The sequence below is a fragment of the Euwallacea fornicatus genome, chromosome 34 (assembly GCF_040115645.1).
Source record: "Euwallacea fornicatus isolate EFF26 chromosome 34, ASM4011564v1, whole genome shotgun sequence".
Lineage (NCBI taxonomy): Eukaryota > Metazoa > Arthropoda > Insecta > Coleoptera > Curculionidae > Euwallacea > Euwallacea fornicatus.
In genome coordinates, this window is record NC_089574.1 from 239850 (window position 1) to 255307 (window position 15458).

Sequence of the window (15458 nt, forward strand, 5' to 3'; positions counted from 1 at the left end):
TTTTTCAAGTTCAAGCAGAAAAGCGAAACTTCCCGCAAATGCTGTTTATTTGATAGAAAATTCGACATTTTCGTTCGTGGGAAAAAATATTTTTATGCTGCGATATGTGGTGATATTACAACTAATTATTCTTAATAATTGTCCAAGCTATAAACTAAACACAGCTTTAAACACGTGTATATGTCGACTATATGTATCGTTAGCGCTATCCATGTGTAAAACTCGGAAACTTAATTGCGCAATTAATAAATTTACAGCGTTCCATTAAATTATTATTTTTTAATTTTATTCACAAGGCGAAGCTCAATAGTTTTTCTAGAATCACCATAGCATTCAGCCTAAAAAAATACGATTCCGTAATTTAAACTAGAGCTCTATCTGTACTAGCAACAAAGTTAACAATGGTGCGCCTTCAATTTGGTACACCCAGTATACAATGTGTTCGTTTTCAGAGTATTGACATACTGGCAGTTTTCAAAATTTTAAGTGTTCTTTTGTTTGTGCAAGGTACTTTCAATCTGAAGTTTTTGATTAATGATGATCTCTGTAAAGGCTGGCACTTTCACATTTTTCTCATATTTTACCTCTTTTTCACGTATAGCTAAATTATTAAAATTTGACACACCTATTTCCGTTAAAACCTTCTACAACAAAATGTCCAAATTACCGGTAGTCATACACAGGATGTGGTGTTTTTATGTGCCATGCATTATTTTATGCTTTGTATTTTTTTTAACACTCTCTATGAATCCCGATGCAAAATTTATATTCCTTTTTCAATATCTTAGTTTTTTGATGTGGACCACTGATGCCACGAAATGAGCAGTGGGTGAATTCAGTATCGGGCCTGGATAGCAGTCTGGAATAAAATTATTGATTCCCTAAGATATTCACCGAGAAAATGTAATTATATCTCAGATGGAAGGTATCTAGTATCTAATTATTGCACTGTGACATTTTCGATGAAACAGGTCAGGCTACTGATAAAGCAATATGAAGATTATTGAATCAGGTATTCAATATTAGGAACATCTCCTTTCTCTGCTAAATAAAGGGTTCTGTCTCCCTTGTAACATACCAAAATACGGAACAGAAATATGATTGGTATAGTTCAACAGGGACTTATTAATGTTAAATTAATAATTTATGCGCGATTACTGTTACATTAAAATGCAGATTCATATTGCTACAGGAGCCCCCTATTAAAACGTATTATTTTTTCTCAAAACTAACGGAGCCAAAACATATTTTGACTCCCATCCCAGGGGCTCGAAATCCATTTCAGGTATCCTTCAGGCTGAATCCGCTCCACTTTATTGAAATTCAGAAAGCACCGGTCCGAATTCAAATTTCTGAAGTAATATTTATGACCGAAATCGTAAGTGGAAAGCCGGCCAGGTCGAGAGAAAACTTTTAAGTGGCCCGAGCTTTTTGTCCGACGAGTTGCCGAGGAGTTCGGGAGTTCGTTTATTATGGGGTGTCATTAATAACCTCGGCCGTCATGGAGAGTATCTTTTAGTGTTGGCTTGGAAAAAACACCAGAAACTTCGCTTAATTTTAATTATCCCCTTTGAGAAAGTAGATCTAAACGTTTGATACATAAAATTGAATTGCGAAGACCTTACAAGCAATAACGTTTTGAATATATTGGGATGTTGTTGTCGCTGAAGTTTATCGTACTAGTAGATTGCTTTCGCTGGTCCTCATTGTACAGTTTTGCGGTCCCGTACAATTGGGGGAAATTGGGACAAGGGCAACAAGTCAGAGAAAATGCGGTTTGCATTTCCAATGTTGACAATCAAGTATGCTGCAAATTTCCACAATGCGTTGCTTGGTACGTATTTCGACTTTGAGAGCGGTCTTAGAATTGCTCTTTCTTGAATTAGAAATGTGTTGAATGTCGCAAACAACTGTAAGCGTTAATTTATGTGATGACTCGCGATCTACAAAAAGCTTTTCACTAGAACGTTAAACTACTTAAGTAAAATATTAAATGCCAGAACTTCGAAATCTGCAAGCTAAGTCAGCCACACTTCATACAAGCATGAATTGACATTTTCTGTTTCGCGGATCAGGCATAGTAAATATACAGTGGTGGCCATAAGTATGGAATATTATTTTAATTTGATAAAATATTTATTAAAAAGTATTAAACAAAAATTACACAGATGCTTGAAAGACTTTATTTAATTTCCTACAATTATAACATAAAATTAAGATTTCTAATTGAAAAACTTTTTAGAAAAATGAAGAATTACGCTTGGACAAAAGTATGGAATATTTTTTATATCATGGTATGGAGCCTGCCATCGTAAGTAAACTCAATATTTTGTGGCATACCCCCTAGCATCTAGGACAGCCTGACATCGACGCTGCACTGAATCAATTAGATTCTGGCACGTTGAGGAAGAAATGTTTTTCCATTTTTCTTGTATGATCCTCCACAATTCTTCAGCATTTGACACGTGTCTTTGTCTAATTTTTCGTTTCAAATGGTCCCACAGATGGTCAATGGGATTTAAATCAGGAGATTGTGAAGGCCATTCTATAACATCTACCTACTTTTCAATAAACCAATTTTTAATCAACCGCGAAGAATGTTTAGGATCATTATCCTGTTGGAACCGCCTTACCAGTGGCATTTATTCCTCGGCAAATAAAAGCATATGCTGCTCTAGGATATTTTTGTATAAAAACCGATCCATTATTCCATCAATTTTGACTAATAGGCCAACTCCAGATCTCGGAAAAGATCCCCACACCATTAAACTCTGACCGCCATGTTTAACAGTGGGCTTTTGGTACTCGGGATCAAATCTCTTCCCTATTGGTCGCCGAACATAAGTTTTTTCATCGGAATCAAACAGTTTGATTTTGGTTTCGTCACTGAACAGGACGGTATTCCATTTTTCGGGTGTCCAAAACAGATGTGAGGGCGCAAACTTAATTCTGTCCTTCCGGTTTTTTTTTGGAAATTAATGGTTTCTTCACTGCCAATCGTCCAAATAATCCAGTATCACATAAACGACGCCTCACAGCACGATCACTAATTTCAATACCACTATTAGTTGTAATTTCTTCCTTTATTAATTTCGATGATTTTTCGGGATCTTTGGAGGATATAATTTTAATACGTTGGTCTGTATGGGCTGTTGTTTTCCTGGGACGTCCTGTTTCCGGACGGTTTTTTACGGTATTGAATACCCTAAACTTTCTCAAAATTTTCGATGCACATCCCTGGCTCACATTAAATGTCTTTGCGATGTCCTTCTGATTGGCTCCGTTATTTGACTTCTCCACTATTCGTGATCGAAGATCTTCCGAAATATATATTTTTTTAACCATTTCGGCTTCAAATTTTATCGAACTGTAACACTCAATACTGAACACTAAATGCAAAATAAATTTAAATCTTTGATATTGCATACTTTTGTCCATCTAAAAAAAATTGTTTATCGGTGAAATTTTTGATAGCAACATACTATAAATACTGTATGGTTTAAAATGTAAAATTGACCTATCCCAATTTAAATATACCGGAATGGAAGAAAAAAAGTAAAGACCCTTTAGCTAAATAAAGTTTCAAAAAATATTCCATACTTATGGCCACCACTGTACATCATATATATTATATATCTCATATATATTGTACACCAAGCATGAAATGCTCTGTACAGGGAGTCGTATGATGGTACTGGTAGAAAGAAATGAATAATAAGCTCATTTCAATATTACTTTCAAGGCGATATTCTGCAAGTTGTAGAGAAATCAATTTTCGTTTAAACGAATTAAGAAACAACTTTATGTTTATGATTGAACTGATTGACCCAATTTTGCAATGTTCGGAGAAGTCGTCTGTTTTCAGACGGCCGAATTGCTGTCAAAAAGTTCGTTTGTGATATTCTTCTTAAGACAGATTATAATGGAATTTTATGTAAACACGAGTTGATCCTAGATTCTTTTGACAAAAAATTAGGCCGATTTCCAAGTATATATCCTTTTTTGGGAAACTACTGGAAAATCAAAATAAAATTGTTCCTGGTACAGCAAGTGGGTATCAGCTCATATACAAATTAATTTCAGCTCTAAACTGATAATCTTCCAGTTTCAAGTAACACACTTCTCTTAGGCCTAACTTCTCTTCTCTTAACTGCCACCCCCTAATCCTATCCCAACTTAAATGACTGACAGTGACTTTTGTAAAAGGGGAGGGGGGGATTAAATAAAATTGAAAACAGTAGCATAATTAAAATCTGCCTCTTAATAATCCGCAAAGCGATTAAATTTATAATTTAATTTCTCAAAGAGATTACAACTTGAAACGTGCATTTAATGGATTAATAAGCGATAAGCCTCGTAAGATTAGAAAGCTTGTTGTTAGTAACACACGTATTTGTTCAGCGATGTAACATTTTCGAATAGAAAAATTTTCAAAAACAAGTTTGTGCTTGAAAATACTTAATTTTAGCTCCTAATTTTTGTAGTTCAGCAACTAAGTTATTAATCAATATAAATTTAGATCGTTTTTCACATTGTAATGGTCCTAGCGGTAACAACCGAAGTGGATGTGTACGAAAAACAAGCAAAACTTACCATTTTATTGTTAATCTCGTGGAAATGAATTTCGCAAACTTTGTCAACGACGTCCTCGCTTTGAAATGTTACAAACCCGAAACCTGCAACAAAAAGTAAAGTTAGTTTTCTTTTCCAATTTTCAGGCCGTTACGCCGCCCCGAACGTTCATTTCGGAAACTTTTTATAAGGTATTATTCTATTAAGTTCCTACAGAAAATCTTTCAAAACTGTTTAGGGAACAACGACAATATAAAACTTTTTATATAGCGGTTGACGTTAAGTCCGCACCTCGAGGGGAGCTTATTGTTTATAGTCCTTTATACAACTTCCATTTTGGCCATTTTCGTTTTATATATATCAGACACACTTTATTAATTTGTAAACTAAATAACGACAATAACTCGTATTTGTAATATGTCAAAACTAAAAATTGCATAAATAAGAAATACCAGGTATACTGGTATGAAGTGAGTGTCAGGATATAAATGTCTAGATATAGGGAATTTGTTGTAAACTAACATTTTTTTTGTTTGCTTGGTTGGTATGCAAACTGGAAAACATATTTAGTACAAATCAAGTCCATGAACAAATAACAATATATTATTTCATTGTGCCAAAAATGTCAAATTTTATATCACAAAATGATGATTTGCGGAAAGCATTAATTTTTTGCTTTCGTTTGAAGAAAAGTGCTACAGAGTCACGTCGAATGCTTGTCGAGGCATATGGTGGTGATTATGCTTTATCAGAAACAACATGCAAAAGATGGCTTCAACGATTCGGAAATAACAATTTTGATTTGCAAAATGAAGAACGTGGCAGACCGCCAAAAAAGCTCGAAGACGCCGAACTGCAATCGATATTGGATGAAGATGACGCTTTAAGTCAAAAGCAAATGGCAGAAATGTTAAATGTTGCACAACGAACAATTTCTGATCGTTTAAAAGCTATGGGAAAGACCGAAAAGTGTGGAAAATGGGTGCAGCATGAATTGAATGAAAGACAGATGGAGAACCGAAAAAACACCTGTGAAATTTTGCTTCAAAGGCACGGAAGAAAATCAGTTTTGCATCGAATTGTTACTGGAGATGAAAAATGGATTTATTTTCGAAATCCTAAACGGAAAAAATCATGGATTGATTCGGGACAACCATCAACATCGACTGCAAAACCTGATCGATTCGACAAGAATGCTATGTGTTTGGTGGGATCAGAAAGGTGTGGTGCACCACGAGCTTTTAAAACCTGGTGAAATCGTAAATACTGTTCGCTACCGACTACAATTGATTAATTTAAACAATGCATTGATCGAAAAACGATCAGAATAGACCAGAAGACACGAGAAGGTAATTTTGCTCCCTGACAACGCATCTGAACACAAAGCAACACCGGTTCAGGACACCATCGAAACACTTGGCTGGGAGTTGCCACCCCATCACCGTATTCACCAGACTTGGCTCTTTCGGACTACCATTTGTTTCCATCGATGGGACACGCATTGGCTGAGCAGCACTTTGATTCCTACGAAGAAGTAGAAAATTGGGTGTCTAATTGGATTGATGCCAAAGAGGCACATTCCTATTGGCGCGGTATCCATAAATTGCCAGAAAGGTGGTCAAAATGTGTAGAAAGCAACGGTCAGTATTTTGAATAATTTTTTCTTCTTTCCTTGTTAAAATTGGTGTTTTATTTTCACAAAATAGCGCTCATTTCATACCGGTAGACTCGGAGAGTTATAACGTTATTTGCACCAATCAAAAACTGTTCAAATTCAAAATCTATAGGAAATGTTCTTATTTTGCAACAATCATTGCAATATCAATGAAGAGGGGTCCCTTAAGCCCATCTACCCTTCTATAGTAATTATGATTAATTGCGACTTTAAGGGTGCCGAAACAAAACTATACATCACGACGATTTGTCTTGCCCGGCACCAGCTGGGGTGTGGATGCTGCTCCTTTGAGATGTTTTATTACCTTTTACCCGGGCGATGCTATTGCTGTAAAGCTCGGATATTGAGAGTCATTACCGGACACCGGCCAAATTGGGTAATATTTTACCTTCATGATGTGTGTGTAAGTCATGAGTATTGTCGGTCTACGTGAAGATATTTCAAATCGTCAAATTCCTGTCAGTTTCAAGTTGGATCTGTTACAACTGTGGCAAAGGCCCGTGCTTTAAAAAGAAATTTAGCAGGAAAGAAATCCATTATAAAAGTGGAACACGAGAAAGGTGTTGGTATCCTGGAACTAAAGGAGGAATGTGCCGGAATATTGAACGGTGGTGCGGTCGAAAGATAATAAATTTAGTTGCGCGTGGCATGACGTGACCAGCTTGCGTGATTGGCAACTTCATAAAATATAACAATAAAAAAATCCTTATCGACCTCCTTCATTTCGGGACCTTTTTCGTTATTTTTCCGATCGAAAGAGGTCCGCATTGGTCGTAATCAAAGTGCACTGCGGCGGCTATACGCAAATCCGTTTTAATAATGCGAATCGAAAAGAAATCACGGTTCAAAGTTGAGTCGAAATTAAAAGGCCGTTTTCGATTTCAATTAATCTTCATTCGCTCAGAGAGTTAATGAGAAGTTAAAGCTCGCTTTTTCGATTAAATCCCGAATCGCACCTGAACCATAAAAGGGCCCGGCTTATTCTCGAATCAGTGAGATGGCCAAGAAGAATTGACCCTATTCCGGGTAAATACCAACACTTAATCCTTTAAGACGTGCTCTTTCGACTTACGGAAAACTCTGCTTGTTCCGGCTTCGGACATTTTTCAGACGTTATCCAATTTCCGAAAACAATTGCCTTTCGGCCCAGGTTTGAAAAAAATGAGGCAACGTCTCATCTAATATTGCACATTCGAAGTCACTTTCCCAGGTGCTTTATTTCTAGGTATCTCTTGAGGTTAACTTTTAAATCTAGATGGAAATATACAAAGAAACTTACACTTCCAGGGAATTTTTCGCTTTTTACGTCAGTATTATAAACAGCGATAACGGTAATGAACACCAAAAATTTATACAGGGTGTTTCCTAACTACGTGTAAAAAATTTAAAGGCGTAATCCTCGACTGATTTTGAGTCGAAAATGTCTAATAAACATATGTCCGCAAATGCCTTGTTTCCAAGATACAGGGTGTTGAAATGTGACAAGAAAAAGAGATTTTATTTCCAAAATGACTCAATTTGGGTGTTTGAATTTTAGAAAAGACAATTTTTTGGGGGAATGCTTTAATGATTAATTATAAGAATTGCTGAAAACGACCACCATTACTGCATAAGAGATCCTGTATCACAAAGACGTTGAAAGAGGTTTTTAAAGGTTTGGTGGTTGGGAGCTTGGTGGTTTGGAAACCTTTCCATGTAAATGCGCCTCGTTGCCAAACACTTACCATCAGCAAGGCCATAATCAAAACCAATATTGGCCATTTCTTGATTAGTGTAATTAGGCATTTGAAAAATTTTCAAAACTGAGGTATAATCTGATTTTTGGGACACAGAACTAAATTATTTCACTTTAGAGAGTAAAACACCAAAATAACACTGACTATCTTGTTTATAGTAGTGGAAGTAGCAAAAAAAACTAACAATAAACAAGTTAGTAAATACCACCAAACCTTTAGAAACCTTTAAAATCTTTTTCAACGTCTTTCAGTCAACACCCTGTATCTTGGAAACAAGGCATTTGCGGACATATGTTTATTAGACATTTTTGACATAAAATCAGTCGAAGATTACGCCTTTAAATTTTTTACACGTAGTTAGGAAACACCCTGTATATTGACAACAGCACCGACTCCCTTGATAAATTAAAATATTTTCTTCTAATTGTTCATTGAAAAAGAGGAGTTGTTAATGTAAAAAAATATTGATAATCTCTAAATCCCAATTATAATGAAACCTGAACTTTTTGGTAAATAGTGCTCACTTCTAATTTGAATGTTCAACGTCAGTGCTATATATGTTAAACAAAAGCACATTCTTTCTAGAGAATTTTTAGCTGAAATATGTTTTATTATATTATATTCAAATTTGGTGGATATATATTTTGCAGAGGCGAAACGAGAAAATTGCAAAATCAACAAAAACCATTTGAATGCACCATAATAATAATAATACAAAGTTTACTACTGCGTATTTATATAATCTTCAAGGATTACTAAAATCATTGTTACGAATATCAGTAAAACTGTAACACTTAGGACCAAAACGTCAATTAGAAATCAATAACCAATTATATTCTAAAAAATATATATCGGCTCCGGCACATATTTCCACAGACTTGTCTCACTATTGTTACTAAAAGAAATATGAATTATCATTAAATTAATATAGTGCACGAATTTGAATGAATTCTGCTTTTAGTTTCAGAAAAAATTAAGTTAAGTAACCGAGTCGGTATTATTTCGACTATAGTTTCCTAAATGATCCGTAAAGAACCTGAATGCTATCACGACTTTTCACTAATCTGAAGTAATCTGATGATAATCCTGTTTCCCTAGTCCGAACGAAGCTTTAGAATAAGCTGAACTGGGCTAAGCTCTGCCTTCCTGACAATTTTCGGAAGCTTCAACATACCTAGCTATCTGAGTCTCTTCCAACATTTTCTGGGGTACGGAACCGACCAGAAACCACTCTCTGTTCTATATCCCACATCAGATAGTACAGGATAGAACTGTACTAACCTGAGGTCACCTGGTTTCTTTGAAAAAATTCCCACAAACATGAAATTATATCTTTGAATGATCCGAATTTTTATCAAAGGCTTCTTTAACGCCTTTCCAGGAACTTGCGCTAAATAGACTTTTTTTTCCTTTACTTTCCAGTAGCATTTGCGCTATTGATTTTTTTAAGGTGCTTAATCCCTGTTCACGGTTTTTCGTAGAGTAGAACTTGTTTTATAATTTTCCAGTACACATCAACTATCATAATTTTCATACAACATTTCACTCCCATATGCCAATGTTGCTGAATTAATTGAGTCCAGTAAATTTAGCATTTTACACTCAATGCCTAACCGGTTATTTGCTGCAAAATTGATTGATGCAGAATATCTATTCGAATAGCCATTTTTTTTCATGTCTTGTATTAAGGGTGGGAGTCTGTTTTGTTGTTGCCGAAAACGCAACTTTTCTACGACACTATTTTTCTAATTAATTAAACTGTAATTTTAACTGCTTTTGCGCAATATTTAGATAGTTGAATCAATAGTACTTAACCGCCGACCTGATGTGTGATTTTCAGTGTGAAACGAAATGTTACACTGAGGCTATTAATACATAAATTTATTCAACGATTTACATATTTTTCGCCGGTAAGTGAGGCACGACGATCAAATTGATTAAGAAGAAACCTCTGGAAAAAAGGCGGCGCAGTCGAGGATTTACGGGGCTTTAATCAAAATATCGAAGCTTTGGCGCTTTTCCACTTAAAATATCGCATAAGTTCGAATAAACAGCTTCTATCAACTTAATGCGCTCGATAAGCCTGGTTTCAGGCTAACTTATAGCATAAGCCGGTAAGAAAGTCCTAAATTGGTACACATAAAAAAGATTTAGCCGCTTCGGTTTACCATATTCGTGGCCCAAATTCCGCTCAATCGAAATCTATACGAGTTGACAGATACGGCGAGAGTTGAAGGCTAGAAAGCATGAGTTTCGGGGCACCTGTCCGTAACGAGGGACATTTCTTCGACGAAATTTCATTAGCCGGTCGATATTGGGGCCAATCGAAGCCAATATTGTCAAACTCGCGCAAATAACTCCGGGTGAGGTCCGCAATAAATCACTTACTGATTCATTGCCTGGGGCAACGTTTCGCACCCCATTTCCCCACTTTTCCCTCCGTTATTAATTAACACCACAGGACAACACGCACGTCCACGCCAATAAACGCATTTGATCTATACATACGTATTTTTTCAAAGCTAATGTATAACTCACCAACGGCACGACAACAATTCATAATGGCAACATTGTTTCCCATCTAATCGCATTCTCTAAAGGTGGATTTGAGCAAATTGCAAGCATTCCTCGTTAATGAGTTATCAGCGTTTAGTCCGGGCATTAGTTTCCATGGTAAATGTACCTTTCGAATATAACGGGATGCTCGCTTACCTCATCGATCATCGAAGAGGATTAAATCCCTGTGTTAAACTTATTACATGCGGCTAATACCTCTAATAGAGGAGGCGTTATGGAGCACTCTTGCAAGCTTGAATATTCATCATCGTTCATTTTTGACAATGCTGTGCCGGCGTATTAGGGCCGGGGGAATTATTTTACTCTATATGAAGAGCAAGTGCTATATTTAGTTTCAAAATTGTATTTACTTTACATTTATTTTTATGACAGAGACGAGAAAGTCAACACAAACTTTCAACTTTCATCCACCACTGAAAATATGTGTCGTAAGTTTGATAGTTGAATTGTTGAGTGTCATGTTGGTTGATGTTGAAGTCGGTATAGTTTGGGTTTGCATTGGGCATAACGCATGACGTAAGACATAAAGATTGTGCGACAAGCTACGAAGATGCGAAACTCCTATGTTACATTGTGTATGTACATGGTATGTGCTGTAGAATTTTACCTCAAGTTGATTCTTTTGCGGTCCTTCTTGATGGCAAATTGCCGAATTATCGGTGTTTGATTACTAAAATGTGTATTTATAAACACAAAAAATCTTAAAATAAGCGGTGGGAACAGCACATAACTTTCGCTAAATATGCACATAAAATAGCATATAAATTGAAATATGTATGTGGAAAATAAAAATTCTACAAAATATATTTTTCCTTCATTAATATAAAAGTTCTGAACGGAAACATTAAACATAAAAAATATAATAGTTTTGGCCACTGAACTTAATTCAGCTTAACCTACTAAAAATGTTTCTCAGTCAACTTGAACCCTTCTAAATAGCTTTAAAACAACATTTTACAAGAAGTTTATAACAATTTAGTTCAGAGTTTTTCTTCTTTAAAACACACAATATTTATTATTCATTTCTGAATGAACCAATAACTAAATGTTTGTTCAAATTTTCTACAGAAAATCTAATTTTTCTATCACGAAGAACATGCTTCAGGCGGGCAAACATTCGTCCTACGTCTACATTAGTGATTAGGGCATATTTAAACTTAGAAATAAGACTTGCATCTAAAGGAAGATCAATGTAAGGAGAGTAAACATCTAAAATGGTTGAAATTCTCTGAAATTCTGCATCTCAATCTCTAAAGAATGATACTTGTTACGATATGAGTGATGCTATCATTCTAAATGGTTGATTTAAAGTAGATGATTGGTGTTTGAACGACGTACTTAAATTAATGTGTTTTAATTTTTTTTAAATTATTATCTGTTTTATTTTCTGTGACGGTAATTACTACAAAAGGTAATTTTTAGTTTTAGTTTCTCTTCGTGTGTCCGGGGTTGACCTCTTGTTCAAACATAGGTAACCATGTGTTATTTGTATTTACCAAACAAGTGACCACACATCGATTTTTGTTAAGTAAAATATGTACAGGGTGCTTGGTTCAACGATATAGATCTGAAAGAGGGTGATCAATAAGATAATTTTGAACATGTTCGACCACATGCTATTATACAAATTGTTACACATTTTGAGATATCGTAATTTTTCTGAGTTTTATGACATTAATTGTTTACTTCCAAATACATAAATTAAAATTAAAATTTTGTGCAACATTTGATATGACTCTACCTTTTTCCGTATGATATGTAAGAAATATTTTTTATCAATATCAAACATGTAATGAGATCTAAATATGAAAAAAAAATTGTGACTGTTTAAAATTCTAAAAATGAATTTTCTGTAAGCAAATGAAAAAAAAGATGCAGATGGAAGAGTTGTTCAAATATCTTTAAATATTTCTTTGACTATTGCTCTTTCCTATGATGTATTGAAAGATGCAAACTTGATATTGCATAATATGTTTAATTAAAAAAGGAAAAAAATTGCAGAAAAAATGCATATGGCGATTTAAAAAATTGAATAGGATTTGATATTCAAGAAATTAATTTTTTGAGTTTTAAAGAGCCAAAATTGTTTTGCTATATTTAGATATCAACATGCGTTTTGTATCGATAAAATACATATTCAAGCGTATACGAAAATAAATAGAGTGAGACCAAATAATTCACTAAATTTTATTAACTCATATGGAAGTAAGCAGTGAATTTGATGAAATTCGGAAATAACAATAATATCTTCAAATGCGTGACGTTTCATATAATAGTAATATACAGTAGCGGCCCAAAGTAAATAGACAAACAGAATTTTTCAATTAAATCATACATATGTCAATTGTTTTGTTTCCTATGCATATATGTTATTTATCGTAAAACACGTTATAAGATATAATAAACAAATATGGATAAAGTTACTTTATTGTCAATAAAAAAATTAATCTTTGGAATTAACCTGGTGAAAAGTGGATACACGTGGTGAAAACAATTGAATTTACTTTAAATTCTTAAAATATCAAAAAAATATCTGTAAAATTTGCATTTGGTTTGTAGTTTACAACATGCCTTGTGGTGTAAAAGTGTTCACTGATTTAAGAGTGAATTGTTAAAGCTCTTAATCAGCGTGGACGGCAAGTATAAATTGCTCGCAGTTTCCATGTAGAAAAAGGCACTATTTAGGCTATAATAGAAAGATATCAGAGACTTGGATCAATTAAGTCGAAATTAAAAACTGGACGATCAAGAAAGCTAAAAAAAGACATGTGCGGAAAATAAAAACTATTAGTTTGAAAAATGTCTTCAGGACTACTGAGAAAATCCAATCTGAACTGGAAATTCTTGGAGTTTCTGTACCTTCAAAAACTACAAGATGAATATTGGTTGTGAACGGGGCAAGTTCGTGGTATTTTTTGCTGTCTCACCCCAGACACAAGGGGGGCACAGTTGGTTGACAGTGCCAAGGGGGACTGTATCTGTTTTGCATAGCTTTTTATTTTGTTCGAAGGACCACAGCTTATTTGGCGCTGAACCGATGCAGAACAAAACACACTTGGTAACAACACACTCTTGTATTGATGTCACTAAATTTTTAATGTTACTTCACAAGTGACAAATGTCATAACAAATTTTACAATTAGAGCAAACTAGAAAAAACACAAGCGATCACTGAATGTTAAGAAACTTTTGCGATTGGGAGTTTTTCCTTGAACAGAGCAACTGAGATGTGAATTGAGCGCAGTATAGGGATCCTACTAAGACTGTAGGAGTTAAAAAGAGAATAGGAGATATGTTGAAGAGACGTTGCGTTTTGTATGAGAGATTCTATGAGACTGATCCAAATCTCAATTTTTCTCACCGAATGTGAACCTCATGATATCCATTTATATTTTTACCACCTCATAGTAATACCAATTAATGTGAATTATTGGTGCTGAGAACTAAGAATTGCTTATCATACGGTGCCATAAAGGTGTGATAAAAATGATGGGTGAAAAGAGTTATGAACGTGGGAAAAGTGTGGAATGTGTATGCAGTTGACTAATGTAAACACTGCCCTTAAGGGTGATTAATAAGGGTTTACGTTGGCAACATAAAAAGAAATTTATTAGTGGGTGAAGATGTTGGGTATTTTCCCAACAGGTTGAAGAGAAATTATTTGCACGTAGGTCAGTAAAAAAATTACTTCTCAGTAAGGAAAATCGAAAGGCCCGAATGGAATTTACTAGACAACATATTCATTGATTCAAACAGGATTGGGAACGAGTTTGCTGAAGCGATGAATCCAAGTTCAATTTGTTTAATTCCGATGGCATTCAATACATTAGACGTCCCACTGGTCAGCGATTAAACCCGAAATACATCACATCCACGGTTAAGCATGGGGGAGGATTGGTAATAATATGGGGATATCTTTGCGGATTAGATATTGGCCCACTACATAGAATAAATTGAATTATAGACAGATTTGTGTACAGGGACATACTTCAGAATGCTATATTACCTCACGTTAAAGACAATTTACCCTTAAGATTCCATGTTCAACACAACGACCCCAAACATTCCTCAAAGTTAGTTAAACGATTTCTCGAAGAAGAAAATGTGCCGATTTTAAAGTGGCCTTTACAGTCACCCGATTTGAAGCCCATAGAAAACTTATGACAAATTGTTGATCAAGAATTGAGAAATAAAAATTATTAAAATTTTACTGAAATACAAGAAAAATGGTAAAATATTGCTCCAGAAAAATTAAATAAACTGATTGAATCAGTGCCGCGAAGATTTCAGGCAGTCATTAGCAATAATGTGTATTTTACCAAATATTAGTGTCGTGGGAAAGGTCCAAATTGATTTTTGAAATAGTTTGAAGGAAATTGTTGTGTTTTTATTTTCCTTTTTAAATTGATTATCTACTTTTAACCAGGTGAATTCCAAAGATTTATTTTTTATTGACAATAAAGTAACTTTATCCACATTTGTTTATGATTTTTTTAACGTGTTTTGCGACAACATGTATAGGAAATAGATCAATTAACACGTTTATGACTTGATTAAAAAATTGTGTTTGGCTATCTACTTTTGGCCACTACTCTATATGATAAAATACGTTCAAATTAAACTCACAGACCACCCTCTTTCGGATGTGTAGCGGGGACCCAAGCACCCTCTATATTCACTTTCTTTGATTTTATGCTTTTTTTATAATGATACCTTGGTAACGATGCAAGCATCGTACCATTCAGTTAAGTGACCATTATCAAAGATACTGTAGCTAGGAAATTCATGGGTCTAATATATGACAGCATGTTCTTGATGTGGTAAAATTTGGTATCTACTTGGAAAATGTGGCCGATTTTCTAGCATGGATAATTCTTGGGTGCCTATACTTGACTCGT

The 15458-nt window shown here is 34.7% G+C and overlaps 1 protein-coding gene across 5 annotated transcripts in view; it reads right to left on the reverse strand.

The window, feature by feature from the left end:
- Rbp6 (RNA-binding protein 6) overlaps positions 1–15458 on the reverse strand; it is a 513430-nt gene that overhangs the window by 44563 nt on the left and 453409 nt on the right. For all 5 annotated transcript variants that reach the window (XM_066299645.1, XM_066299644.1, XM_066299643.1 and 2 more), the window contains one exon: positions 4594–4676. In XM_066299645.1, coding sequence (XP_066155742.1) covers positions 4594–4676 — 83 coding nt within the window. The remainder of the gene's footprint in view (positions 1–4593; positions 4677–15458) is intronic.